The sequence below is a fragment of the Lepidochelys kempii genome, chromosome 13, assembly GCF_965140265.1.
Source record: "Lepidochelys kempii isolate rLepKem1 chromosome 13, rLepKem1.hap2, whole genome shotgun sequence".
Taxonomy (NCBI): Eukaryota; Metazoa; Chordata; order Testudines; family Cheloniidae; genus Lepidochelys; species Lepidochelys kempii.
Window position 1 is genome coordinate 10,126,358 of NC_133268.1, and position 26,407 is coordinate 10,152,764.

At 38.3% G+C, this 26,407-nt stretch overlaps 1 protein-coding gene across 1 annotated transcript in view; it reads left to right on the forward strand.

Moving 5' to 3' along the window:
- SYCP2 (synaptonemal complex protein 2) overlaps positions 1 to 26,407 on the forward strand; it is a 60,398-nt gene that overhangs the window by 32,580 nt on the left and 1,411 nt on the right. The window contains exons 26-42 of the mRNA XM_073309197.1: positions 1,378 to 1,435; positions 2,270 to 2,325; positions 2,852 to 2,900; positions 3,262 to 3,436; positions 8,567 to 8,634; positions 10,078 to 10,260; positions 13,507 to 13,708; positions 14,714 to 14,967; positions 17,659 to 17,844; positions 18,519 to 18,609; positions 19,574 to 19,726; positions 21,003 to 21,083; positions 22,315 to 22,442; positions 24,051 to 24,145; positions 24,229 to 24,328; positions 25,354 to 25,412; positions 25,773 to 25,851. Of these exons, the coding sequence (XP_073165298.1) occupies positions 1,378 to 1,435; positions 2,270 to 2,325; positions 2,852 to 2,900; positions 3,262 to 3,436; positions 8,567 to 8,634; positions 10,078 to 10,260; positions 13,507 to 13,708; positions 14,714 to 14,967; positions 17,659 to 17,844; positions 18,519 to 18,609; positions 19,574 to 19,726; positions 21,003 to 21,083; positions 22,315 to 22,442; positions 24,051 to 24,145; positions 24,229 to 24,328; positions 25,354 to 25,412; positions 25,773 to 25,851 (2,017 nt within the window). The remainder of the gene's footprint in view (positions 1 to 1,377; positions 1,436 to 2,269; positions 2,326 to 2,851; positions 2,901 to 3,261; positions 3,437 to 8,566; positions 8,635 to 10,077; positions 10,261 to 13,506; positions 13,709 to 14,713; positions 14,968 to 17,658; positions 17,845 to 18,518; positions 18,610 to 19,573; positions 19,727 to 21,002; positions 21,084 to 22,314; positions 22,443 to 24,050; positions 24,146 to 24,228; positions 24,329 to 25,353; positions 25,413 to 25,772; positions 25,852 to 26,407) is intronic.

The following is a 26,407-nucleotide window of genomic DNA, read 5'->3' on the forward strand; positions in this document are numbered from 1 at the left end:
ATCTGACACTTAAGCACCATGGAAATTTTACTTTTAGGCTCCTAAATCACTTAGTTTAAAAATTTTTTCCAAAGTATTGAGAGTCAATGGGACTATGACCCTTATGGTCTAATTCACTTTTGAAAATGAGACTGAGGCTTAAGTCGCTTAGGCTCTTTTTATAATTTTACCTTTTGAGCTTTGTGCAGTAATGAGAATTTGGGCCTATTGGGAAAAAAAATGAAGTTGTCTGGATTTGGCTTATAATTGTGCAGTTTTTTTGTAGACTAAGTTCTAAGTTACTAGAATTTTAAGACCTATTTTTACTATATAAAGTCATATGTTATCTTAGAATCTGTTATTGAAGAACTCTGTGATACATTATACAAGCAAATATTTTCTTATCTTGTTAAGGTTTTCATTTATATTAGTAATATATTGAACACATTTTTGGTATGCATTTGATGGTGTTTGATAAAAAATTTTTAGGTCACGTTTAAATAAGTCTGGTTTCAAAGTCAATAAGGTACGTTTACTGTTTTTTGGTTTTTTTAACATAGAAAATTGATATGATCAAATTACTGGTTGTAATTTTTTCCTTAGTGTGCTTTGATCTACCTTGTTTTGAAAAGGGGGTGATCAAAGCTCACTAAGGAATGATTAGTGTGACTAGTAGGGTCTTCATGGACAGTTAGTATGCAGCAGGCTTGTGCGGGGTAGATTCATACCCTTCTCGACATGAACTAAATGTTCATGTAGACAAGCCCTTACCATATAGCATATAACGGGATCATTTAATTTATGAGTGAAGTTCATTGTTCCATGATATGCATAGCAACATTATATAGCAGTTTAAAAGATACAGTTAAGAATACTTCATCCAGATCTAAATATATGAGAATAGGTAGGAACACACATTGCTCAAATGGAATTTGAGCATGGTACAGAAACCAACACTGTTATTTTTGGAATAAGTACCATGAGATTTTTAAGGGCCACAGATGATGAGGACTTGTATTTTACATCTCAAAATATTTCTCTTCCAGCAGCCCCTGACCCCTAATACCATATTTGAATATTGTAAGTTAAGTGAGGTTTAGATTCAAAAGCAACTAATTTATCACCCATGCTTCTGTTAAAGAACTTGCTGATGTATTGATGACTATAGATGACCATGTTTTGAATATTAGACCTGTGTAACTCTTCTTGTGAATATGTAGGGAAAAGTTCAGAATAGAAGCTGTAGAAACGTAAAAACTACAGCTGTGCTTAATATGACTACAGGACATATTGTGTAAGTATCTAGTAATTTTGTTTTAAAATGTTTTAATTATCCAATTATGTTAAGAATATTCCTTGATTCAAGAACTAAAACTTTATTTGTATCTGTTTTGACAGGGATGATGTCTACAATTTTAACTTAAGTGGATTTGATGAACCTACGATAAAGCTTGGAGTAAGATTCCAGTAGTCTACATTAATGTAAACTGGGAACCTTTTAGTTCGTGCCCACAGCATCCACATACAGGAGTTACGCATAGCACAGTGGTGTGCACTGCTGTTCACATCCTTGAAGTCCGAATTGTAGGGCAATATAGACAAGTCCTGAGAAAGACTCAACCCAAAATACCTAACAGCACAGTGGTTAGGGCACTCACATAGAAGGTGGAAGATATGGGTTCACGCCTTTGCTGCACATTAGGCAAATGTAGGAAATTGAATCTAGGTCTTCCACATCCCGGGTGAATGCTTTTTAAACAATGGGCTGAAAGTTATAAGGGGGAGCACCACCTCCTCCTCTCTATATATTTTATGGGTTTAGACATGCTCTAAGCCTTTTGAAAGGGAGAAGAGTGGAAATTCATGGAAACTAGTTCTCAGTTCCATGAAATCTGGCAGATCCATCCTCTAGCTTTTCCACTCTGCTACCAGCTCTGTCTTTAGCATAAACTATGATGTAGTAGCATACAAGCCACACATCTGAAACTTTTCTAAGTACAAATTGGAGAATATGGGCCAATTTATAACTCTTAAGAAAAAGCTTAAAATATGCATCTAAAAAGAGTAACATTATTTATGTGAAATCTGGGAAGTTTGTACTAAAATATTCAAAGAGAAGATGTGAAATATTCTCTAATGTGTAAAGTGATCATTGTAAATTATTGCAAACAAGAAATTTTGGCGTAAAAAAGGCTTAGTGTTACTCTTTGCATGAATAACTAATATATTTTATATATATCATGAAGATACATTTGCAATTATTTTTAATTTATTTGTACTTACATTTTAGGTCCAAGAATTACATGTTACCAACCTGAAAGCTACTACAAATCTCACAGAAAAAATGTAAGAATGTTACATTGTATTATACTAATGTAAAAAAAAACATTTTTTTCTTAAGGATGGTAATAATGAATAGTTTTGTTTGCATTCTCCAACATCCCCCTATGCCAATCAAGATAGCAGGTGCAAGTCCTTCTAAAGATATAAACAGGAAGAAAACACTCTTGTTGTCTCACTTTCCCTGTAAAGTGGGCTGGCGTAACTTCATCATTTATTTTCCTTTCTTCAGCAGGTAAAGGCAGCTCCAATGGCTTCCTCAGCTGCATTTCGTTGTTGTTTTTTGTTTTGTTTTACTGTTTTCCTTTTGGCAAATTTCTTCCTAATCCTTTCATTTTCATCAGATTACTAGTTTAGTGTTTGAAAGTGAACTGTGGTTTCCAAACTTGCCAAAAAGAGATCAAGTGCATGTGCCTCATAATTCCCCTCCCACACACTCACATACATACCAATAGCCGAAAGATGACAATAACCCCAGCAGATGTCTTCCGCTTTGGATGTATTTATTAATGTAAATATCTCTTTGTTTAAGGAATCCTGATGAAAGCAAAAGTATCCTCCAGAAAAAAGTAGATAATAAAGTAAGTTTCTTAAATTCAGGGAAACTGATATGAAAAAGACCAAAATTTCAATATGGAAAATAACCATTTTTTCCCCTTAAAATGATACAAAGAATTATAAAAAACTCTAAGCCATCTTTCCACTCACATGGTCCTTTATTTGAATGGAGGTGGAACTGCCCCTTGACGTAACTTAAAGCAGCCTGAAGTTACTGAATTTAATACTGTGAAAACTTTTGTAAGGATAGGCCTTTAGACTTGGGTTTTGTAGCTCAAATGCTTCTTATCTCTAGAAATCCCACATACTTTCAGGTAAAAACTGTATTATAAATCGAAACAAAAATAAATGACCTGTAAGCATTTTTGTTTGTTTGTTTTGTAGAATAAAACTAATAAAAACATGAAGCATCTCTTTAGTGACACTGACACAGAATGCAGAGGTGATGACAGCAAGACAGATATCAGTTGGCTACGAGAGTCTAACAGAAAACCTAAACCCCAACTAGTAGACTACAGCAGAACTAAAAATCTGAAGAAATCTAAAAGTATAGAAGCAAGTAAGAAACTAATTGTTGGACATTTAGGGACTGTGTTTCACTTGCCTGTAAATAGTTTTTAAATTATTTAATTATATTTGCCATGCATAACGTATGTTGTGTGCAGTGTGTCACAGTTAATGGTAACTGTCCCTTGAGGGCAACCACTCTAGGCTCCCAGCTCCTCAGCCGCCGCCTCTCCTCGGCAGAGACCAACAGTTTCTCCTTCCTGACCAAGGAATCTTTAAAGACTGCACATTCCCTGCCTTCGCTATGATATTACCAGCAGTCCAGACTGCCTAAAAGACCACCGTCTGCACTATGCTTTCTCTTCACAGTCTCTGCCCAGTGTATTGCCCATAGTTATAAGTTACCACACAGCTCTTTATAAGCAAGCACATTCGTTCATCAGGTGAAAGCATTACAGAAAAAACATACTAAAAACAATAAAAGAAATATACACATGCTCAAAAGTTTACTAGAGGTTACCCAACTCCAACATGGGGTTCTGGTAGGTGCCAGTCCTTAAAATCCACAACTGGGTTTTCCTGAGGTTACAAATACATAATTTGTCTCAGATTCAGAACCAGAACAATCATGAATAGTTCAGTCATTCCTTTGTACAGCTTGGGCTTTTGATGTTGGCCTTATGTAAAGGGATCAGCAGACAATGGCTCTCTCCTCAGGGTGTAGCTTCTAAAGGCTGTGTTTTTGCATAACTGGAAGTGGATAATTTGCATTCACCTCCCCTTAGATATCCTCCAAGAAAACCACTTAATATTTTTTGTTCAAGAAGTCCATTCTTGTAGGGTACCTTGTTTCAAATAATCCTTTGAACCCACAGGTCTCACATAGAATAGAATCATAGAATATCAGGGTTGGAAGGGACCTCAGGAGGTCATCTAGTCCAACCCCCTGCTCAAAGCAGGACCAACCCCCAACTAAATTATCCCAGCCAGGGCTTTGTCAAGCCTGACCTTAAAAACTTCTAAGGAAGGAGATTCCACCACCTCCCTAGGTAACCCATTCCAGTGTTTCACCACCCTCCTACTGAAAAAGTTTTTCCTAATATCCAACCTAAACCTCCCCCACTGCAACTTGAGACCATTACTCCTTGTTCTGTCATCCGCTACCACTGAGAACAGTCTAGATCCATCCTCTTTGGAACCCCCTTTCAGGCAGTTGAAAGCAGCTATCAAATCCCCCCTCATTCTTCTCTTCCGCAGACTAAACAATCCCAGTTCCCTCAGCCTTTCCTCATAAGTCATGTGTTCCAGTCCCCTAATCATTTTTGTTGCCCTCTGCTGGACGTTTTCCAATTTTTCCACATCCTTCTTGTAGTGTGGGGCCCAAAACTGGACACAGTACTCCAGATGAGGCCTCACTAATGTTGAATAGAGGGGATCGATCACGTCCCTCCATCTGCTGGCAATGCCCCTACTTATACATCCCAAAATGCTATTGGCCTTCTTGGCAACAAGGGCACAATGTTGACTCATATCCAGCTTCTCATCCACTATAACCCCTAGGTCCTTTTCTGCAGAACTGCTGCCTAGCCTTTCAGTCCCTAGTCTGTAGCGGTGCATGGGATTCTTCCATCCTAAATGCAGGACTCTGCACTTGTCCTTGTTGAACCTCATCCGATTTCTTTTGCCCAATCCTCTAATTTGTCTAGGGCCCTCTGTATCCTATCCCTACCCTCCAGCGTATCTACCTCTCCTCCCAGTTTAGTGTCATCTGCAAACTTGCTGAGGGTGCAATCCACACCATCCTCCAGATCATTAATGAAGATATTGAACAAAACCGGCCCGAGGACCGACCCTTGGGGCACTCCAATTGATACCAGCTGCCAACTAGACATGGAGCCATTGATCATTACCCGTTGAGCCTGACAATCTAGCCAGCTTTCTATCCATCTTGTCCATTCATCCAGCCCATACTTCTTTAACTTGCTGGCAAGAATACTGTGGGAGACCGTGTCAAAAGCTTTGCTAAAGTCCAGGAACAACATGTCCACTACTTTCCCCTCATCCACAGAGCTAGTTATCTTGTCATACAAGGCAATTAGATTAGTCAGGCATGACTTGCCCTTGATGAATCCATGCTACCTGTTCTTGATCACTTTCCTCTCCTCTAAGTGCTTCAGAATTGATTCCTTGAGGACCTGCTCCATGATTTTTCCAGGGACTGAGGTGAGGCTGACTGGCCTGTAGTTCCCAGGATCCTCCTCCTTTCTTTTTTTAAAGATGGGCACTACATTAGCCTTTTTCCAGTCGTCCGGGACCTCCCCCGATCGCCATGAGTTTTCAAAGATAATGGCCCATGGCTCTGCAATCACATCTGCCAACTCCTTTAGCACTCTCGGATGCAGCGCATCCGGCCCCATGGACTTGTACTCGTCCAGCTTTTCTAAATAGTCCCAAACCACTTCTTTCTTCAGAGAGGGCTAGTCACCTCCTCCGCATACTGTGCAGCCCAGTGCAGCAGTCTGAGAGCTGACCTTGTTCGTGAAGACAGATGTAAAAAAAGCATTGAGTACATTAGCTTTTTCCACATCCTCTGTCACTAGGTTGCCTCCCTCGTTCAGTAATGGGCCCACACTTCCCTTGACTTTCTTCTTGTTGCTAATATACCTGAAGAAACCCTTCTTGTTACTCTTAACATCTCTTGCTAGCTGCACCTCCAGGTGTGATTTGGCCTTCCTGATTTCACTTCTGCATGCCTGAGCAATATTTTTATATTCTTCCCTGGTCCAATCTTTCACTTCTTGTAAGCTTCTTTTTTGTGTTTAAGATCAGCAAGGATTTCACTGTTAAGCCAAGCTGGTCACCTGCCATATTTACTATTCTTTCTAGACGTCAGGATGGTTTGTCCCTGTAACCTCATCAGGGATTCTTTAAAATACAGCCAGCTCTCCTGGACTCCTTTCCCCCTCATGTTATTCTCCCTGCCCATCAGTTCCCTGAGGTTGTCAAAGTCTGCTTTTCTGAAGTCCAGGGTCCGTATTCTGCTGCTCTCCTTTCTTCCCTGTGTCAGGATCCTGAACTCGACCATCTCATGGTCACTGCCTCCCAGGTTCCCATCCACTTTTGCTTCCCCTACTAATTCTTCCTGGTTTGTGAGCAGCAGGTCAAGAAGAGCTCTGCCCCTAATTGGTTCCTCCAGCACTTGCACCAGGAAATTGTCCCCTACATTTTCCAAAAACTTCCTGGATTATCTGTGCACCGCTGTATTGCTCTCCCGGCAGATATCAGAGTGATTGAAGTCTCCCATGAGAACCAGGGCCTGCGATCTAGTAACTTCCGTTAGTTGCCGGAATAAAGCCTCGTCCACCTCATCCCCCTGATCTGGTGGTCTATAGCAGACTCCCACCATGACATCACCCTTGTTGCTCACACTTCTAAACTTAATCCAGAGACACTCAGGTTTTTCTGCAGTTTCATACCGGAGCTCTGAGCAGTCATACCGCTCTCTTACAGACAATGCAACTCCCCCACCTTTTCTGCCCTGCCTGTCCTTCCTGAACAGTTTATATACATCCATGACGGTACTCCAGTCATGTGAGTTATCCCACCAAATCTCTGTTATTCCAATCACATCATAATTCCTTGACTGTGCCAGGACTTCCAGTTCTCCCTGCTTGTTTCCCAGGCTTTTTGCATTTGTGTATAGATACTTGAGATAACTCGCTGTTTGTCCTGCTTTCTTAGTATGAGGCAGGAGCCCTCCCCTTTTGCGTTCTCCTGCTCGTGCTTCCTCCCAGTATCCCACGTCCCCACTTACATCAGGGCTTTGGTCTCCTTCCCCTGATAAACCTAGTTTAAAGCCCTCCTCACTAGGTTAGCCAGCCTACTTCCGAAGATGCTCTTCCCTCTCTTCATTAGGTGGAGCCCGTCTCTGCCTAGCATTCCTCCTTCTTGGAACACCATCCCATGATTAAAGAATCCAAAGCCTTCTCTCCAACACCACCTGCGTAGCCATTCGTTGACTTCCACGATTCGACAGTCTCTACCCAGGCCTTTTCCTTCTACGGGGAGGATGGACGAAAACACCACTTGCGCCTCAAACTCCTTTATCCTTTTTTCCCAGAGCCACGTAGTCCGCAGTGATCCACTCAGGGTCATTTTTGGCAGTATCATTGGTGCGCACGTGGAGAAGCAGGAAGGGGTAGCAATCCGAGGGCTTGATGAGTCTTGGCAGTCTCTCCGTCTCATCATGAATCCTAGCTCCTGGCAAGCAGCAGACTTCTCGGTTTTCCCGGTCAGGGCGGCAGATAGATGACTCAGTCCCCCTGAGGAAAGAGTCCCCGACCACCACCACCTGCTGCCTCCTCTTTGGAGCGGTGGTCATGGAACCCCCATCCCTATGACAGTGCATCTCATGCCTTCCAATCAGCAGAGTCTCCTTCTGTTCCCTTCCCTCAGATGTATCATCTAGTCCACTCTCCACATTAGTACCTGTGGAGAGAACATGAAAATGATTGCTTACCTGTATCTGCGCTGCTGGTACATGGACTCTCCCCTTTCTTCTTCTGGAGGTCACATGCTGCCAAATTTCTTCACCGTCCTCCTGTCCCCACTGCGCGGCCTGCTCTTAATCTTCAGAACATTGTGCCCGTAGAAGCATATCCTGACATCTGTCCAGGAAATCTTCACATCTGTCCTCTCTCCCCACTTGAGAGGTTACATATAGTCCTAGCCCACAATTATACATGAAATACAATAGACTTCAAAGGTATTTAAATTTAATTAAATACGATCTCCTGAAGATATGGCAGGAAATTACCATATCTGTCACACAATGTACAGTATGTTTTTGTTCTGCTACCTTCCATAACCTATGGACTTTGAAATGTGCTTATCCTCAGTATTTGTGAAGGTGAATTTTGTAAAAAAGTGTTTATTTAGGACAAAAAGAATTCTTTTTAACAAAACTACTACTGTCCAAATAGTAATCTGAAGGCAGTTTAATGCATTGATAAAGATCTGGAAAAGCTGAAGTCCAGGAACAACAAGTCCACTGCTTTCCCCTCCATTGCTTTTCCCACAGAGCTAGTTATCTTGTCATACCTTGTACTGACAATTAAAATTGTAGATGGTCAACGTTTTTTGGATATTAAGCTAGTTTTCTAAATGTTATTGATTTTAACAGCAGATACTTTCCCTGACCCTGCATGTCTGATGGATATATCTGAAGGGAAAAAAACAAAAAATAAAAAGGTAAAGTAAAATTGCAACTTAATTTTAATCGCCATTTTTAATCTATTTTAACTGACCATAGGATTTTTTTAAAATATTTGTATTAATGCACTGTTAACTTTCAACAGAATCCTTTCAAATTCACAGCCACTAAAAATGATTCTGACTGCTCTAATAATACAGCAGAGCCAGTTACAATTCCTATTCCCTAATAATACTAGCTGAGAGTTGGAATGATTATGGCATTTTGATGTTTGCGTTTTGTTTTCTAAGAAGATGTATAATTTTTTTCGCAATAACTAGTTACTGGTTAATGGCAAGACAAACCATTGTATTCAAATTATTCACTTTTTCAGTGATTGGTTTAGTTAAGATAGCTTTTTGCCTCTGAATTATTTACTGCATTATTTATAATACCTCTGAATTGTTTGTAAGATTATTTAGAAAAATGATAAACCTAACTAAGTATAAAAGCTATAAACTGGAAAAGTCACACTTGAAGTTACATTTATAAAGAGTTTATAATCATTAATAAATTATTACAAGATGTTATAAATATGTTAGACATGAGTATAGATGGTTATAACCATATTAGTGGACAACATATAGATGTTTATAAGCCATGGTTCAAAGCAATCTATTGACCTGCTAGACTTTATAACAATTGATTAAACTGGTTATTAAAACCTCTATTAATTATTAAGCCTTCATAAACTATTTATAAGCATACACTGAATATAAAGTGTGACAAATAAAAATAATGTGATAGCTCTGTGTGTGCATTTAATAATACAAAATTAAATGGAGGGTTTGTATTTTTATGGCTATTTTATGTCAGTCATAAGCTTCAGTCCTTTTGATATAGATCAGGACAGGAGTATCAGGCCTATAGAAACTATATCCCATATCATAACTAAGGAGGAGGATGGAGGAAACATTCACTCTACCCCCATCCTGTAGTCTTCTCTTGCTTTTCTAGGCTCTTCTTTTTACTCATGACACCTAGCAGAAGATCATTAACCTTCAGTTATCACAACTTACATTTTCCTCTGTTCCATTTACAAGTCCATGGAACTTCTAGGTTGTCCAGTTCAATAAGTATATTTTGATCCTTTTCTACCCCGGAGAATGGGGAAGAGGAAACCTTTTCAATGAGTAATTATCCTTTAGCTTGTCAACCTTTCAGGTTTTGTCTTGGCCAGTGCTAAACTACCATTAAAGATTACTTGCTAAATTCATCTCTAATATGAGTCTACTGAAGTCATTGGAGCTACATCAGCAGTATTATTGGCTCTATGTTCTATAGAATAAACATGTAAAATTCTAAGGCTAATATGTGCTTCCTTTTTCCAAAGTACTGTAGCTAGTTCCTGGTACATACACCATGGTGCAGTGCAATTTGTTCTTTTACATAGTTCTTGTCATTAGAATCTTCAACTTACATCAACATTATTTCTTCCAAAGCTACCTGTTAGTAAAAAACAAAATGCAAAGGCTGATGAAAGAATAAAACAGACAACCAGACCAAAATGGCCTCGAAGAGCAGCATTAGCAAAAAAAAGTTATAAGGATTACTCAAATTCAGAGTCCGAGAGTGAACAGGAATCGTCACAGTGCTTATGTAAGAAAGAAAAATTAAGAGTACAGGTAAACTGTATTATTGATCTTCTGCAGCATCTTTATGAAACTAGGGCCCTAATTTTCAAAAGTGGCCACTGATTTTAGGTGCCTCAAATTTTGATTGCCCAAGTTGGAGAACCTGGGCGGCGGGTGTAATAGGCACTTCTGCCGACCCGCTGCCGGACACCTGGGCCATGGTGAACCTGGCCCTTCCATGAGACCTCCAACTGCCTCCTCCACTCCACCCACTTCCCAGGTCCTCACTGCTTGCCGCATTCCTCCTCCTCTGGAGAAGGGAGGGAGGAGGGATGTGGAGAGCCGGCAGACTAAAGAGGCTGGGACTGGCAGCGTGGCAGGGGGTGGGGCCTTCAGGGGCCCAAGGAGCTGGCACTAGGGTGATGGCAGTTTGGCCTGGCCCGACTCTGGTGGGGAGGACGGCGGCCCGGCAGGCACTTGGAGGCCAGGGAGACGGCGACTCGACCTGGTGCTCTGGGAGGCCAGTGGGTCTACCTAGTGCTGGGGGAAGCCGGCTGCTCAGCCCAGTGTTGGGGCCAGCCTGACTCTGGCGGGTGGGGAGGTGTCAGCAGCTGGGGGGAGGGGCAGCGGCTCAACGTGGCACTTGGGCGGGGTAGGGGGGCCATGGCTGCAGCTCAGCCCGAGGTGGGTGGGCCAGGGTTCCCCCAGTCGCAGAGGTTCCTCAGAGTCAGAGCTTCTCCTTTTATGGGGTGGGAGGGGGGTTTCAGGGCTCTGGCATGCAGGGAGCGGGGCCTTGGGTACAAGGGGTGAGGCCAGCGAGCTAGCTTCCCGAAAGCAGGGGTTCACCCGCCGCCCATGCTTGAGCTTGATTTTCTGAAGCACCTGTACTTTCCATTGACTTCAACTGGAATTGTGTGTGCTCAGACCCTCTGGAAATTATTCCCTATTTCTTTTTTTCCTACTCTAAAGTAGTACATAGATTTATATAAAGAGAACCTTCTATACTCCAAAAACATGTTTTAGTGTTTTTTTTCTTTTAAAAGCACCTAAGCTTTAAAAGCACCTAAGTCCCTGAGTAGGCTCTTTTAAATGACTTAGACACTTTTGAAATTTTAACATTAGTCTCTTTAAAACAGAAAATATGTTGACCTCATAAAAGAGGTAGGGCTGTCGATTAATCACAGTTAACTCATGCGATTAACTTAAAAAAAAATTCACGATTAATCGCAGTTTTAATTGCCCTGTTAAACAATAGAATACCAAATGAAACTTATTAAATATTTTGGGTGTTTTTCTACATTTTCATATATATTGTATTCTGTGTTGTAATTTAAATCAAAGTGTATATTATTTTTATTATAAATATTTACTCTATAAATATGATAAAAGAAATTGTATTTTTCAGTTCGCCTCATACAAGTACTGTAGTGCAGTCTCTTTGACTGAAAGTGCAATTTACAAATGTAGATTTTTTTTGTTACATAATTGCACTCAAAAACAAAACAATGTAAAACTTCAGAGCCTATAAGTCCTTCCACTTAGCCCTACTTCTTGTTCAGCCAATTACTGAGATAAATAAGTTTGTTTACATTTACAGGAGATAATGCTGCCCTCTTCTATTTACAATGTCACCAGAAAGTAGGGTGACCAGATGTCCCGTTTTTATTGGGACAGTCCCATTTTTTGGGACGTTTTCTTATATAGGCGCCTATTACCCCACACCCCCTCTCCCATTTTTTCAGTTGCTATCTGGTCACCCTACCAAAAAGTGAGAACAGGCATTTGCATGGCACTTTTGTAGCCATCATTGCAAGGTATTTACGTGCCAGATATGCTAAACATTGCTATGCTCCTTCATGCTTCAGCCACCATTCCAGAGGACATTCTTCCATGCTTATGACACTTGTTAAAAAAATAATGCATTAATTAAATTTGTCACTGAACCCCTTGAGGGAGAATTGTATGTCCTCTGCTCTGTTTTACCAGCATTCTGCCATATATTTCATGTTATAGCAGTCTTGGATGGTGACCCAGAACATGTTCTTCATTTTAAGACCACTTTCACTGCAGATTTGACAAAACGCAAAGAAGGTACTAATATGAGATTTCTAAAGATAGCTACAGCACTTGACCCAAGGTTTAAGAGTGCCTTCCAAAATCTGACATGGACGAGGTGTGGAACATGCTTTCAGAAGTCTTAAAAGAGCAACATTCCGATGCAGAAACTACAGAACCCGAACCACCAAAAAAGAAAATCAATCTTCTGCTGTTGGCATCTGCTGCTTTGGATTGTTATCGAGCAGAACCTGTCATCAGCATCGACGCATGGCCTCTGGAATGGTGGTTGATGCATGAAGGGACATATGAATCTTTAGCGCATCTGGCACATAAATATCTTGCAACACCGGCTACAACCGTGCCATGTGAACACCTGTTCTCACTTTCAGGTGACATTGTAAACAAGAAGTGGGCAGCATTATCTCCTGCAAATGTAAACAAGCTTGTTTGTCTGAGCGACTGGCTGAACACACAGGACTGTGTGGACTTGCAGGCTCTAAAATTCTACATTGTTTTATTTTAGAATGCAGGGGTTTTGTACATAATTCTACATTTGTAAGTTCAGCTTTCATGATAAAGGGATTGCACTACAGTACTTGTATTAGGTGAATTGAAAAATGCTATTTCTTTTGTATTTTTACAGTGCAAATACTTGTAATCAAAAATAAATATAAAGTAAGCACTGTACATTTTGTATTCTGTGTTGTAATTGAAATCAATATTTGAAAATGTAGAAAACATCCATAAATATTCAAATAAATGGTATTCTATTATTGTTTAACAGTGCGATTAATCACGGTTAATTTTTGTAATCGCTTGACAGCCCTAAAAAGAAGCATATATTAATATATTTGTTGAATGCCTAAACCAGTTCAGGATCAATTAAGCAATGGTATGTTTTAATAAAGTACTGACAAACTGAAAGAGATTTCATTTTTTTTAATAATTTTAATATTACCTCAAGTAAAATTTATATACTGGAATAAACAATTTGTGCAATGTGACAAATACACTCAAATCCCAGTGAAGTCCATGGGAGTTGAAGACACCTAGGTGTGTTTGAAAATCCCATTAGGTGCCTATCTGGATCTTTAGGCACCTAAATACCTTTATAAATCTGGTCCTTAGGACTAAAGGAGAAACTTTAGATATATTGTACTGTATACTTATCTATATATACACGTGTGTAATATCTAGTGTGTTTAAATGTAATGCTTATGTAGATTTGTGTACCTCTAGCAAGAACACAAAAATGGCCAAAACAAAGCTGTGAATCAACACAGGGAACTACAGAACAATATTTCTACAGAGCCAAAAAAGGGAATATCAAGAAATCAACAGAAAATGTTTACTAAATCAAAAGATCCTATGAAACAGAGAAAATTAGAAATGTCACCAGTAGCCTCACCTGAAAGCCCAGCATCTGTTGAGACGATGAGATGTGTGTATTATTTTGTATTTTCATTTTTAAAGTTGTCAGCTCCAGTTTTGGATATGAATTAATTAATGTCTCTCTCTAATATCAATTCATTCCAAATAATTGCTTTAAAATATATATACTATATCTTCTTTACATCCATTTAATGTACAATGTTATATGTTAAAATGCAGAAAATACATAGGTGTGCTGTCATCATTGTTATAGATATTTTTTTTTATTATTTTTTTCGTTATTTTTGCTGATACAGACTAACGCAGCTACCACTCTGAAACCTGATAGATATTATGGTTGATATTTCATACCAGAGTGTAATAGAAATACAATATATCAGTGAAAAGAACAGTTGGTAATTTACTTGCTATTAAAATATACTACAATGATGAGCAATGCTAAGTAAAAGCAATTTATTTCTTGTTGTGTAGACTTTAAGGACAAAGCACTTGCATGAGAGTAACTCAGTTGTGATATGAAAATATATTTCTAAATATCCAGCTGTTCCATATGAAAGGTATAGCATTTTATTACAAAACCCAAATATTTTATGGTCATGGGCAAATACATGTTTTTTCTTTATATGGTCAACAAAGAAGTTCCAGTATGTGTTTTACTTGACTGCTTATTCAGTTTCAAAGGCAGTTTTTAATATGAAGTATGTCTTATTAAAGGATCGGATTTTCATGGTGATATCCCAGTCCATTCAGTTTGCCATTTTTTTTTCCTAACACTATGGATTGTATTTTCTAAATAGTATTATAGTTCTTAGGTCAAATCTGGACCATTGAGCACCCACAACTCCTGTTCAAGGTAACTGGAATTGCAGATGCTCAAAGACATGCAAGACAACCCCTTGAAAGCCCGCAGCATGACTTTGTGTCCATCCTTCCATGGAACTCACAATGACATCAGTAGGAATTCTGTACACAGAGAAGACTTGTGATATGAGGTATAAAAGAAAAAGAAGGTGTTATGGCCTAATATCCTCAATTAAGTGTTCATACTTACTAGGTGCTGAAAAAGTACCAGAGGAAGCATTTACCCAGGAACAGGTTTCCTTGAAAAGATCAACATCATCCTATCTTCAGGACTCAACACCAGAAAAGAGGGAATCCTTAAGCATTCTGAAAGGAATTTCAGCTAACAAGCTTTATACAACAAAAAAGAATAATCAAAGTATACATCCAAAGCAATCCTCTGAAAAGGTCAGAAAGTTGGTATTTGGAAATGAAAGTTTATCACCAGTTTTAAGTCCACTTTCTTTGGTAAGAATTTAAAGTTACTCTTTACAATTCTATCAATGTCTGCATTATCTTAAGTAAAGTATACAGTATTCATTAATTAATTGGAACAGCTTCTTCATTTGGGTGTTTTCAGGGGAACTGATGTCTATTTATAGTAAATGAGAATTAATTCTGTTTAATAGGAATAGAACTAGTAGACCATTCTAACAAAAAATCAGGCCTGTAGAAGGTGTTTAAATTGTATTCAACCAGGTGCTTTTGTAAGTGCAAAATTCCATGCTCTTTTTCAAAACAGAACTATCCAAAAAGAGGTTTAAAAGATGGAACATTAAAGCACAGATATGATAAATATAATTTATATTTTTTTTATATTTATGCAGTTCAAGTATTTAACTTGAAGATTTGTTGTATTGTCTCTTTTTTACTTGGTGTCATGATTAGGACAGATGCATAATCAAGAAAACCAGGTAGTGAAATAGGCTGTTGTAATCAGAAATACTAGTGTAATAATCATGGGAGGCATTAACTACAGTATATATCAAAATTTATAACAATGCAAAAAGTAATATTGCTAAGAGGTCCCAACCAAGATTGGGGCCAGCCCCCTTCTTTTAACTGCTTTATGTATACATAGTAAGAAATAGCCCCAACTTCAAAGAATTTGCCTTCTAAATAGACAAGACAAAGGATGGGAGAAAAGAAATATTATTCCCATTTTACAGATGAGGAACTGAGGCAGCGAGAAATTAAGTGAGTTGCTCAAGGTCACCCAAGAAGTCTGTGGCAGAGTTGGGACCTGCACTCAGAACTCCTGAGACTCTGGCCAGTGCCTTACCCACGAGACCATCCTTTCTTCTCCCTCACATCTCTGTTTATTCATTGGTCAGAAGAAACAAACACTGATTTCCCCAAGAGAAATAAAACTGAATATCTTCTAGCACAATGTATTTATATATTTGTATTAATCAGAGTTATCATTCAGTTGCACATGTCCATTTCAACAGAGAGGTGCCAATGAAAATATCCTCCTGTATGTATACTTTTCTGTATCTCCAGCTGGGGACATGAATTTGAGGTTTTCCCTAATTCACAAACACATTCCAAATTGCTCAGTCTAGATTCTCATAAGTATGTATTATACTCATGTGGGAGCATGACAACTCTACATTTTCACTCATGCAGCTTTTGGAAGTCCTGTTTACTTGACAGTAGGTTGAGCCCACATAACCCATGAAGCCATTAAATTCCATGTAGATGTTAGATCAGTGGAGGCCAGGACTATCTTAAAGTGCCTTCAAACTGCCTCCCACTTCTTGGCTGTCCTCTCATCCTCTTGGCAGCAAAGCTCAGAGTTCCATGTTTCCAGGGGTACCCCACACTAGCCACTTTCTCCAAGTCCTGCTTTAGAGATTTCAGATCATGAAAGGGAACACATTTAAATTAATAGACTATAGGTGGAATTTTCAAAAATGCTGACTTAGAAACACGAATCCCAATGACTTTCAATGACACCTGTGTTTCTAAATCACTTATGGTGGGATTTTCAAAAGAGCTTAGGTCAGCATTAACTCAGTCAGAGGATTCCTGCATGGTTGAAGAGGTGAACTCTGTGGAAAGTGTTCCCTTGTCATAGATTTCAGTCCCTGGAGTACACTCTCTGAGAGGGGTGTTGAGGTGGGGAGATGGGAATATCACAGAGTATACACTTTCTTCTTCTATGTCCCCACCTCAAGTCTGAGTCTCTGACTTCTTGGATCTCTGTCCTCTTCATTTGTAGACACTTAGGTTATGATCTGTCCCTTAATTATTAGAAAAGTAGAGACAACTAGTTCATCTTTATCTTACACTTTCATAGGATTATGAACATGTTTACAGTCACTTTTATTTTAATTATGCATCCTGCTATGTGCTGAGATTTTTTTTAAACTTCTGTTTAGATTTTCTATAAACTGATAAAATCTTCTTCTTATGATATGACTGATGTAAATGTAGAGCAACAATTATAATTTTACGTTTAGATGGTTAAGCCAGATAATTGCATCTGGAGTAGCATAGTGTATTGCTGTGATGCCTCCTTTGTATCTGTGAACCGGGCATTGAGTTGTTCCACGATCTGTTCTGGGTGACCAGTCACACACTGGAGAGTCTTTAATTTTCCATTTGTACAACAAGTATCCGCATCTGCCATGGTTTGTGTGGATACAGTTTAGGGTTGTCCATGAGCTTCGTGGGAGATAGAAGCCAGGGATCTTCTGCATCGGGTCTTTCATGAGGTGTTTGTGACTTCTTGTGAACTCCGTTCAGCTTTCCATGCTTCATCAGGGTTGAAGTTGCATTGTTGAAGGTTAAATGCGTGGGTCCAAAAGGGCTTACACTACTTCACACAGTGGTGAGGGATGTTGTTAAGGTCCTGGTGTAGGGAAGATGTTCATTTTCCATGATCCGCTGGAATTCCCAAAGGGTTGTGGCATCACAGCAAACGTACGGGGGAGCAATGTGCAACAGCACTGGCAGCCAAGGTGTTGGGGTCAATGTGAGGGTTCCAGTGAGGCACCACATTGCAGTGTTTAGTTGGACATCAACAAGTCAAGTATGGCTACTTCTGGTCCATACCAATGCACAGTATTCAGCTACAGAGTACACAAGGGCTATAAAATTAGTACATTTGAATATCCATTTTTAACAATAGTTTTATTATTTTCTTTTGTGTAGCCTAGTCTGACTCCAGTAACTATGGACAAAGCTGTCATGAGTGGAAAAGACATAGAGGTTACTGAACCTGAGGTGGAAATATGTGATATTAGTGAGGCAGTGAATGTTACAAATTACCTTTCAGACAAACTCTCCACTGACACAGAACTGAAAGATCTCACTAAAAATATGAAAAACAGAGGAGAGGTATGATATAGATCATCTATCCCATTTGAAAAGCTGCAGCGTTTTATGTTTGTTTATTTTACAGTTGGTGGCATTAGGGGAAAATGTATGTTTATTGCTTTACATTTTTAACTTTGTTTTCAAACGTTTTCTTGTAATATTGCCTGCATATTTCAGTTTAGTATAAAAACAGTGTTGTCTTGGATGTCATTGTTAGAAACTATCTTAATTCAGACTTTGCCTGTGTTATGACTCTAAGGAAATAATCTCTCATCCCAGCAATAGCGCTGATGATTTGTATTTTAACAAAGAACACAAAACATATCTTTTGCTTTTGCCTTGAATTTTTTTAAAATGGAAAAAAATTTCAAGAAGAAAATGACTTGTCACTTCTGCATACAAAAACTTATAAAATAAAATTAGGTAGTTTCTTCTACTTTTAGCCTTAGGCTATTAATAGAAGTCCTGAAGAATTAATAATTATTAAAAATTTTGCCACCGAACCAAAATACTTTGACAAAACTAGTATGTGCAGACTGATTTGTTTGCTGTGACTGTACCTTAGTATTTTGATATTTATATTTCTAGTTTTTAAATAAACATGTAAATGTTCATTTATGATGAAGACTATCTAAATTGGTTCACTGTTCTGGAGGTTAATATATAATTTTTTATATATATATATTTTTTTTTAGGAATCTGTACCTCCATCTCAATTGTGCACTTCTAGTGGAAGCAGAGAACAGTCATGGTGTGAAGATCCCTGTGGCATTATACATGAATCTGGTATGTAAGTGTCTCTTATGAAAAAGCACTTTCTTTGAATATCTATAAATAGTTAATGAAAAGCATGTCTAAGATACAAAAATATGGCCTGATTCTTCAAGCCCTACACATGGAAATGGAACTCCTATAAACTTTATTTAGTATTTTTTACCAGTATATTTGTCTTTTCATATATACTCAGTTTATTCTGTTCCTAAAGATAGTGTTAATCTTTGTTGTTATTGATAGGAAGCTACTGTTAGATGTGAATATTTTTCACTTAAGCTTAGAAGCATCAATTGGGAGTCTGTTTAGGCACCCCTGCCTATATAAACTGAGAATTTAACTCGAAAAAGCCTCTAGAGGTCTGCCTTCATGAAAATAATGGTAAGTGGAACTTTTTAGCACTCCTAGGATTGCTAGACTGGGTATGTGAGGGGACAAATTTACAGGTAAGATGCTAAATTGGCCTGTTTGGAGAATGTGGTTCGATAGAGATGCGTGGTTATAGCTATGGATCCACAATTCTGCGAGGGCCATGGAGGCTATTACATCCCTTGGAGCCCCATTGCCACACTTAATTTAGGAGCCAAATTAAGTGCTTTTTGAAAGAATAGTCCCTTCATCTTGATTTAATTAAGTACCCAACTTTTCTCCAGAGGGTTTTTCTGCCCATGAGTCTTTCAGGAGTAAGGGATCTGCAGAAGCAAATCCCAGTGAAAAAAGGAAGCATATTTATTTTAACAGATGTTCTGTAAGTATATTATGTCAGCAGACCCACACTATTCGTATCATCCATCCTTTTCTGCTTCATTGGAGTCCTTGCATGGTATATGGCCTAAGGACACTGAAGGTGATTGGGGCAGCAGCCCCTTATATTGACATGCACCAAACAGTCAGGGCTGTGCACAAGTCCTCTTGCAAATGCAACATTCATTGATTTCTCTATAGCTCTGAAATTAAATATGTTTGTCATACTTTAAAGGGCCTACAGTACAAGTGAATCTCAAACGAATGTACCACAATGATGCAGAAAGTGATTCTGATGAAGTAGAAACGAGGGAGGAAGAAGAAGAGAGAAAAACAAAGCTGCTCCCTAGAAAATTATTTAAAGCAGATGATGATACTGTGTATAAAGGTTAGCTGGAGCTATAGTCATACAATAAATGTAAACCAGAAAACTGTTTGAAGTATTAACTATGAACAGTAATATTGGAATTCTAATTAAAACCCTTAGGATAGGGTGACCAGATGTTCCGATTTTATATGAACAGTCCTAATATTTGGAGCTTTTTCTTAAATAGGCGCCTGCTACCCACCACCCCTTGTCCTGATTTTTCATACTTGCTATCTGGTCACCCTACTTTAGGACCTCTTAATAAGCTCCATTTTTATTGCAGACATTTAAGAAAAGAGAATTACCTGCTCTTCTCTAAGACATTGATACAGAATGTTGTGGAAAATTTTCTTTCCTTAACTAATAACATAAATGTTCAAGAAACACAGCAGTCGACTTCTTATCATTCAGATGAATAAACAAACAGAAGTTTGATCACTTATGGTCAGTAAAGACTAATTGCATGTTTCACATGAGATGCATCCCAGTATTCTCTCCAAATTGGAATCTGAATATTTATATTTTGCCTACCTAAATTTGCAGTAGTTTACCAGTTGGATAAGGTGTTGTCTGAGATCACTTCTTTCTCTTACTGAAACAGGAATACATTCTCCATAGACTGTTATGTCTCTATCTATTAGGAAGTAAGGAGGCAAATAATTCGGAGTCACTGCAGGTATATCAGATAAACGAGTGCCCCCTACTCTGATATATACTTCCCTCAACCGGTTCCTTGGCATGAGACTCGCTGGGGATAGGGAGAGGAGCACTGACTAGAAGGAGAAACATGTAGTAGAAGATAAAAGGCCGCATCATGCTCAGCAGTACAACAGTGAAACTGGTGGCCTGGGACAGCAGGGCTGATCATGAGCTTCACCTAGGGCTCCTAGAAGAAGAGGAGTTAACTTTGAGAATACTTAGGGGTCAAGCCCATGGACATAAGATACTCTGGTAGAAGACCTCATTCCTAATAGGTCTCACTCCCACCCCAAAGTGCTGTAGAGAGACACAACTGAAAGTCCTGAATTCTGGGAACTAGAGCTGGATGACACTCTAGCTCCTCTGTCCTTTTTTTCTGCTTGTTCTCCTTTCTTGCTTTTTCTTGTCTTTTCTTCTTTCCTCCTCCTTACCATCTTTCATCAGACCTGAAGAAGAAGACGCGAAATTAGGGGAGTTAGCTGAAGCGTGGATTCAATGCTTGCAATAAGAGTTGAGGCAAAGAAGTCTTAGACTTGGGGAGGGCACTTTTAAACCTCGGCTGGCTCATAGAATTTGTTGTGCCCTTGCTTCCTGCTAGGGAAATCCATAACGCAGTGTGCAAGAACTCATTCATTTTCCAGAAAAGGGAAGAAGTGGGCTGCAACAAACGAAATAACTGGTAAGAAATCATCTATCATCACTTTCTTTACTAAATTGCTATATGTTAAATTGTTGTGTGCGGTATAATAGTAGCTAAATTTCATTCAAGAAGTCGTTGCAATCTCTTTGGTGGAAATAACAATGTCTGTTTTATCTTTGTATTGGTATATGTTTAAATTTTTTAAGCATTTTGAAATCCTTTAGTAGTAAAGATGGTATGCAAATTCAAGGTATGGTTGGGTCATAGCCTGCGTAAGGACTTCAGGATATCTCCTTTAGACATAACATTTTACCTTCTGAGAGATCTACCCATTTGAGTCCTAATTTTCAAACATTAAGTATGCAATGCCAAATCTGCCCCAAAACATGCCAAATTTGTGTGTGCAATGTTTTGGGGCAGATTTTCAAAAGGTCTAATATTGGCCTGCTTTTTTCATGCTCAACTTTTTAAAGTTCTGATATAATGTCATTTATGTATTTAGAGTGGTGTTGCCCCTGTAAACTGAAGAGATAAGGGAGAGAGAGTATGTGTGTAATACATGTGTACTTGATAAATCTCTGGAGATGTTTTAGTGACTGGGTGGATAATAGGCTTTTTACCGAATTTCTAAATAGTATACTATATTTAACAATTATAGATTTCAAATCCCTGATAAATAATGTCTCATGCAAAACATTTGACATATTTAAAAAAAATTAGAAAGAAACAAATCAACCATATACAAATGAAATCTGTTAAAGCCGGAAAGGGGTTAGTATACATATTACATTACACTAACCCAATAAGGATTACATTACGCTTTCCTCAACGGACTTACCCTGTTTTTATACCAAAATTATATGTAAGGGGTCAGATTGTATGACTCTTACTCAGCCTGCGGAGCACTTACTTAGGGGGAATAGTCCCACTAAGTCACTGAAACTACTCCCCTGAGTAAGTCCCCACTAACTTGAGTCAGGGTGGCACAGTCAGCCCCATATTGTTCCCGTTCAGCCTATTCAGTCTATATTGCTGGGAAATCTCTGCACATTTGAAAATCAATGTATAGTAATAGTATAAGAATAGTATAGAAGAAGGTGAAAAGTTTAATTTCTGAAATTAAACTGGATGCAATTGAAGTTGACATGAGCCCTAGTCTTGGGATTTATAAACCCAGGCCTCAGAACTGAAATAACTTATACTGTACAGAAGATACATTAGTATGTTCCTAATTCTCTAATGTTACATATGATCTTTTACAAATTTCCAGTGTCCGAGAGCATATCTACTGTGTCTGTAAATGAGTTGTCTGTTTTGGATGGAGAGGTCTGGGACCCTGGTTGTTCAAGTGTAGGGATAGGTCAGAAGCTCCATAAGGAATTTACTAGGAAAATTCAGGTAAGCTATATATGTGTGTGTAGAAAAAATACTGCGTTTCTTTCATTCATTCTCATATAAGGTTGCCATGTCAAAGACTGAGAAGTTAGTAACTAATTCCAGAATAAAGGTTGTCTGCGCAACCTTTATATGGTACCCTTTTTGCATATGCATTATGATGCATTCTTTTAATTACATGATCATACCTCAGGACCTCTGCCTCATTCAGTGCACAGGTCGGACTCTGCTCAAGGATTGAGGCAATTCTTCAGTATTTCTTCTTATCCTTCAGTGGTGGCCCCATGTTACATTTACTACATACCAGTCAAACCCTGCCCAGTATACAGAATTATTAATTTCCTCAGGATCTGTTTTTTTCTTCTTCTTTTTTTTTGGGGGGGGGCACTTATCACTGTTGCATCTGAGTGCCTCAGAAACATTTATGCATTTATCTTCACAACACACCTGGCTAAGGTAATGTTATTATCCCCAATATGCTGAAGGGAGATTGATGGATAGTTGTCCATATAGACAACAACCTTGTTTCACTGCCTGAGTTCTGTTCATCCTGTGCATTGAATGAAGCATGGGTCCTGTGGAAAAAATTGTATGTGATCATGTAATAAAGACTATAATCATAATATATACGCATAGGAGAGATAAATTAGGGTTGGTCAGGAAATCTCAATTCTGGCATGACTTGACTTCAATAAAACGATTTTCAAGTTACATAGTGATTTTTTTCGATATAATTTGCTAGTTTTTCAAAAACACAAAATGATAAAACAAATTCCATTATGCAGAACTGTGTTTACCCTACATATGGGTCCGTCAACAGATTTGGAACCATTAAATCCACAGCAAAGACCTCTGTGAGTTATGGAGTAGTTGGTAGTTACTTGAGGGAAATGAGAGACACTTTGCCAGTGAGTTTCACAGTGTTTGCTGACAACAGAGGAATGTTAAGACTGAATCCTGATTTCCATTCTGGGTTCTAGAGGGGGTATGTTCCAGTGGTTAGACCCTTTTGTCCCTGTGTCCCCTAGTATGTCTTCCTACAGCTTGTGTCCCATGTGTCTGTCCCTCTCTGCTCTTGTCCCTTCCCAGCCTCTCTTTCTTCCTCCTCCAATTCCAACCTTCTCCTGTCCTGTAGTGCCTTCTCTGCATTCAAGTTCTGCTACTTCCTTGTTTTTCACTCACTTGAGCACTGCAGGGAACTCTGAGAGCACAGGAGAGGTAGTCTTCCTGCTCTCAAGTCTGGTATGCAGCAGCCCCTGACATGAACAAACAGAAAAAAAGACCTGTTCAGTCTAGGCTACAGCATGCTCAGTGAGCTCTCTGGAGGTGGAGCATGCTCAGTGAAGACAGGACGCTTGTAGAATTTTGTTATCTATCTCTAACTAACTTCTAGTAAGTATATGCAAACAGTGATTTTTCAGAGACTTATAATTCAACTACATTTTGGTGGATTTTCAAGGGAAAGCAAAAGGAATGTCCCTGATCTGAGGGTTAATGTTGACTTTTGTCCACTGTAACCTGTGATCTTTTATAAGTAACTTCTGTGGTTATGTTTTATAATACAGTATTTTATCATTCTTTTCTCAGTCAATTAAACAATTATCTTTCTAGAGCCGCTCAAGAAGAATGGACCACTTTACCAAGCAATCCTTGAAAACAGCTCAGCAGCATTTGACAACAATGAATTGTCAGTTGCATGAATGCAGGTCTGTAGCAGAATACTTATTCAAAAACTTAATTTGAATGACATAAATGCTTTTTTATTTTTAGTTTATTTCTGTTTTGGTAGGATAAAGCAACTGGACAAATTTCATTTCACCATCGTAGAGGAGCTTGAGAGTTTTGAAAAAGATTCCCAATCTTTGAAAAATATGGAGAAAGAATTATTGGTTTGTATTTAAATTATTTAATGGAAAAAATCTGTTTTCTAAAAATATTGGATTTTTCTCTTTTTTTAGTATGGCATTTATCTGTGGACCATTACTACTGGCTCTGAGAAGATGTGTTTTGTAACTTGCTATAAAAAAGAGCTACACATTTTGCATAAAGTCAAAAATGTACCATCTTCCTGGCATTTGGCTTTATTTTTATTTTCAGAGAAACTACTAAGTGGTTAGGATGTTTCAGGCAAACAAATCCAGCCTTTGAAATTGATTTATTGTGTATTCTAAATAAGACTCTTGGCCTCCATAGGCCTTAGTTAACTCAGAGGTAAACTTCTTATTTAGTATCCAAATGGCTCACCTTGGACTGCTGGCTTTAATGTAAAATTAACAATAAGAATATTAATATAAAGGTGAAGACAGTGGATTAGTACACTAGGTTTTTACTCTGGAAAGAGCTTAAAATAAAACGTAAATCACGCATTGGAACAAATTTAGTCTAATTTTAACCACATTGAACTCTGTTTGGATTGTCTGATCAAAGTGTCTTGGGCTTTCTGTTTGCCAGTAGGGGAAACAGCCATTCACGATAGATTTTGGGAAATATGGGCTGAAATTGCTGGTTGAGTTAAAGATGAGTGCTTTACAGTTTGATCCTGCCCCACTGAGCCTTTAATTTTTTAAAACACCTGAGGATATGATGGGCTCTTGTAGAATGCCTAATCATTCTGTTCTTAGTCTGTCATTATAGGTTATTTGGGAACAGGAGAAACCTATCTTTTAAAAAAAAAAAAATGGAGTACTTGTGGCCCCTTAGAGACTAACAAATTTATTTGAGCGTAAGCTTTCGTGAGCTACAGCCCATTTCATCGGATAAATTTGTTAGCCTCTAAGGGGCCGCAAGTGCTCCTTTTCTTTTTGCAGATACAGACTAACATGGCTGCTACTCTGAAACCTATTTTTTTAAAAAAGTCCTACATTCCGTGGATTAACTTCTTACTGGTTCAGTTAATTATTTTATTTCTTTTTAGAACTTTTGGAAAAAACATGCACTTACGTTTAGTGCATGCAAGAAAAATGAACAGCGGAGGTTAGTGGGGTTTGTTAATGTTGTTATGAGACCTGGATTCCATTCATGACTCTGCAGTTGACTCAATATATGACTTTGAGCCAAGTAACTTAATGCTCTACACCTTCGTTTCATCATCTGTATGTAAAACATATTGAAATCTATGGATGAAAAGCACTGTATATGAAAACATTAATAAATAATGTTGTTATCCACATAAATTTCTGCCAGAGTCTAGTGGAATATTACATTAATACGGATAATAATGGTCATCAATGTTTTTCAATAGTATGTTAGACTAAAAATTGAATTGCCCTATTCGAGATCTTTGTTGTATTTTCATATATGGCAAAGATCATTAATTTGCATTTTTGTTGTTAGGATTCAGATTCTTAAAACTTCATTTGAAAAGCACATCTCCCACAGTGTTAACTATGAGGAAAATATTTTTACTTCTGAGGTATGACATTTGTTCTCTTTAGTTTTGTTTTTATTTCTTACATTATGTCACCTGATTACTTCTTTATAGGCCAAGTCTTTACCGCCAGCATTATACTAATATCCTCTAGATACTTTTTAATAACGTTTTTCCTTAATTTGACCATAACTTGTGCAACGTTAAGGACTTAATATTACCTTTTTAGAAGAGATGAACACCTAATTTGATAATCATGGCAGAAATTTCATGGCCATGCAGCATAGTTTATATTATATTCTGCAGCTTTATTCACCAGTGTTTCAGTTATGCAGGAAAGAGCCAATTAGAAACAAGCAGTATGGCAACTGTCCTCTCAATTTTTCTCTCTTCCTCAAGTTTTTTCCTGCCTCGCAATTAAGAAAACATCAAGCACCTCTAGCTTAAGTGCTACCTTTCAGGCACCCAAACTTGTAGTTCTTTGGGGAATATTATTAATATCTTGAATTTCACCAGGGAGTGAGTGAGCAGGAAATAGTTGCAGTCTTTGGAGTACTGGTGTAATATGTTCCTTGTAACCAGCACTGCTCAGTGAACAGAA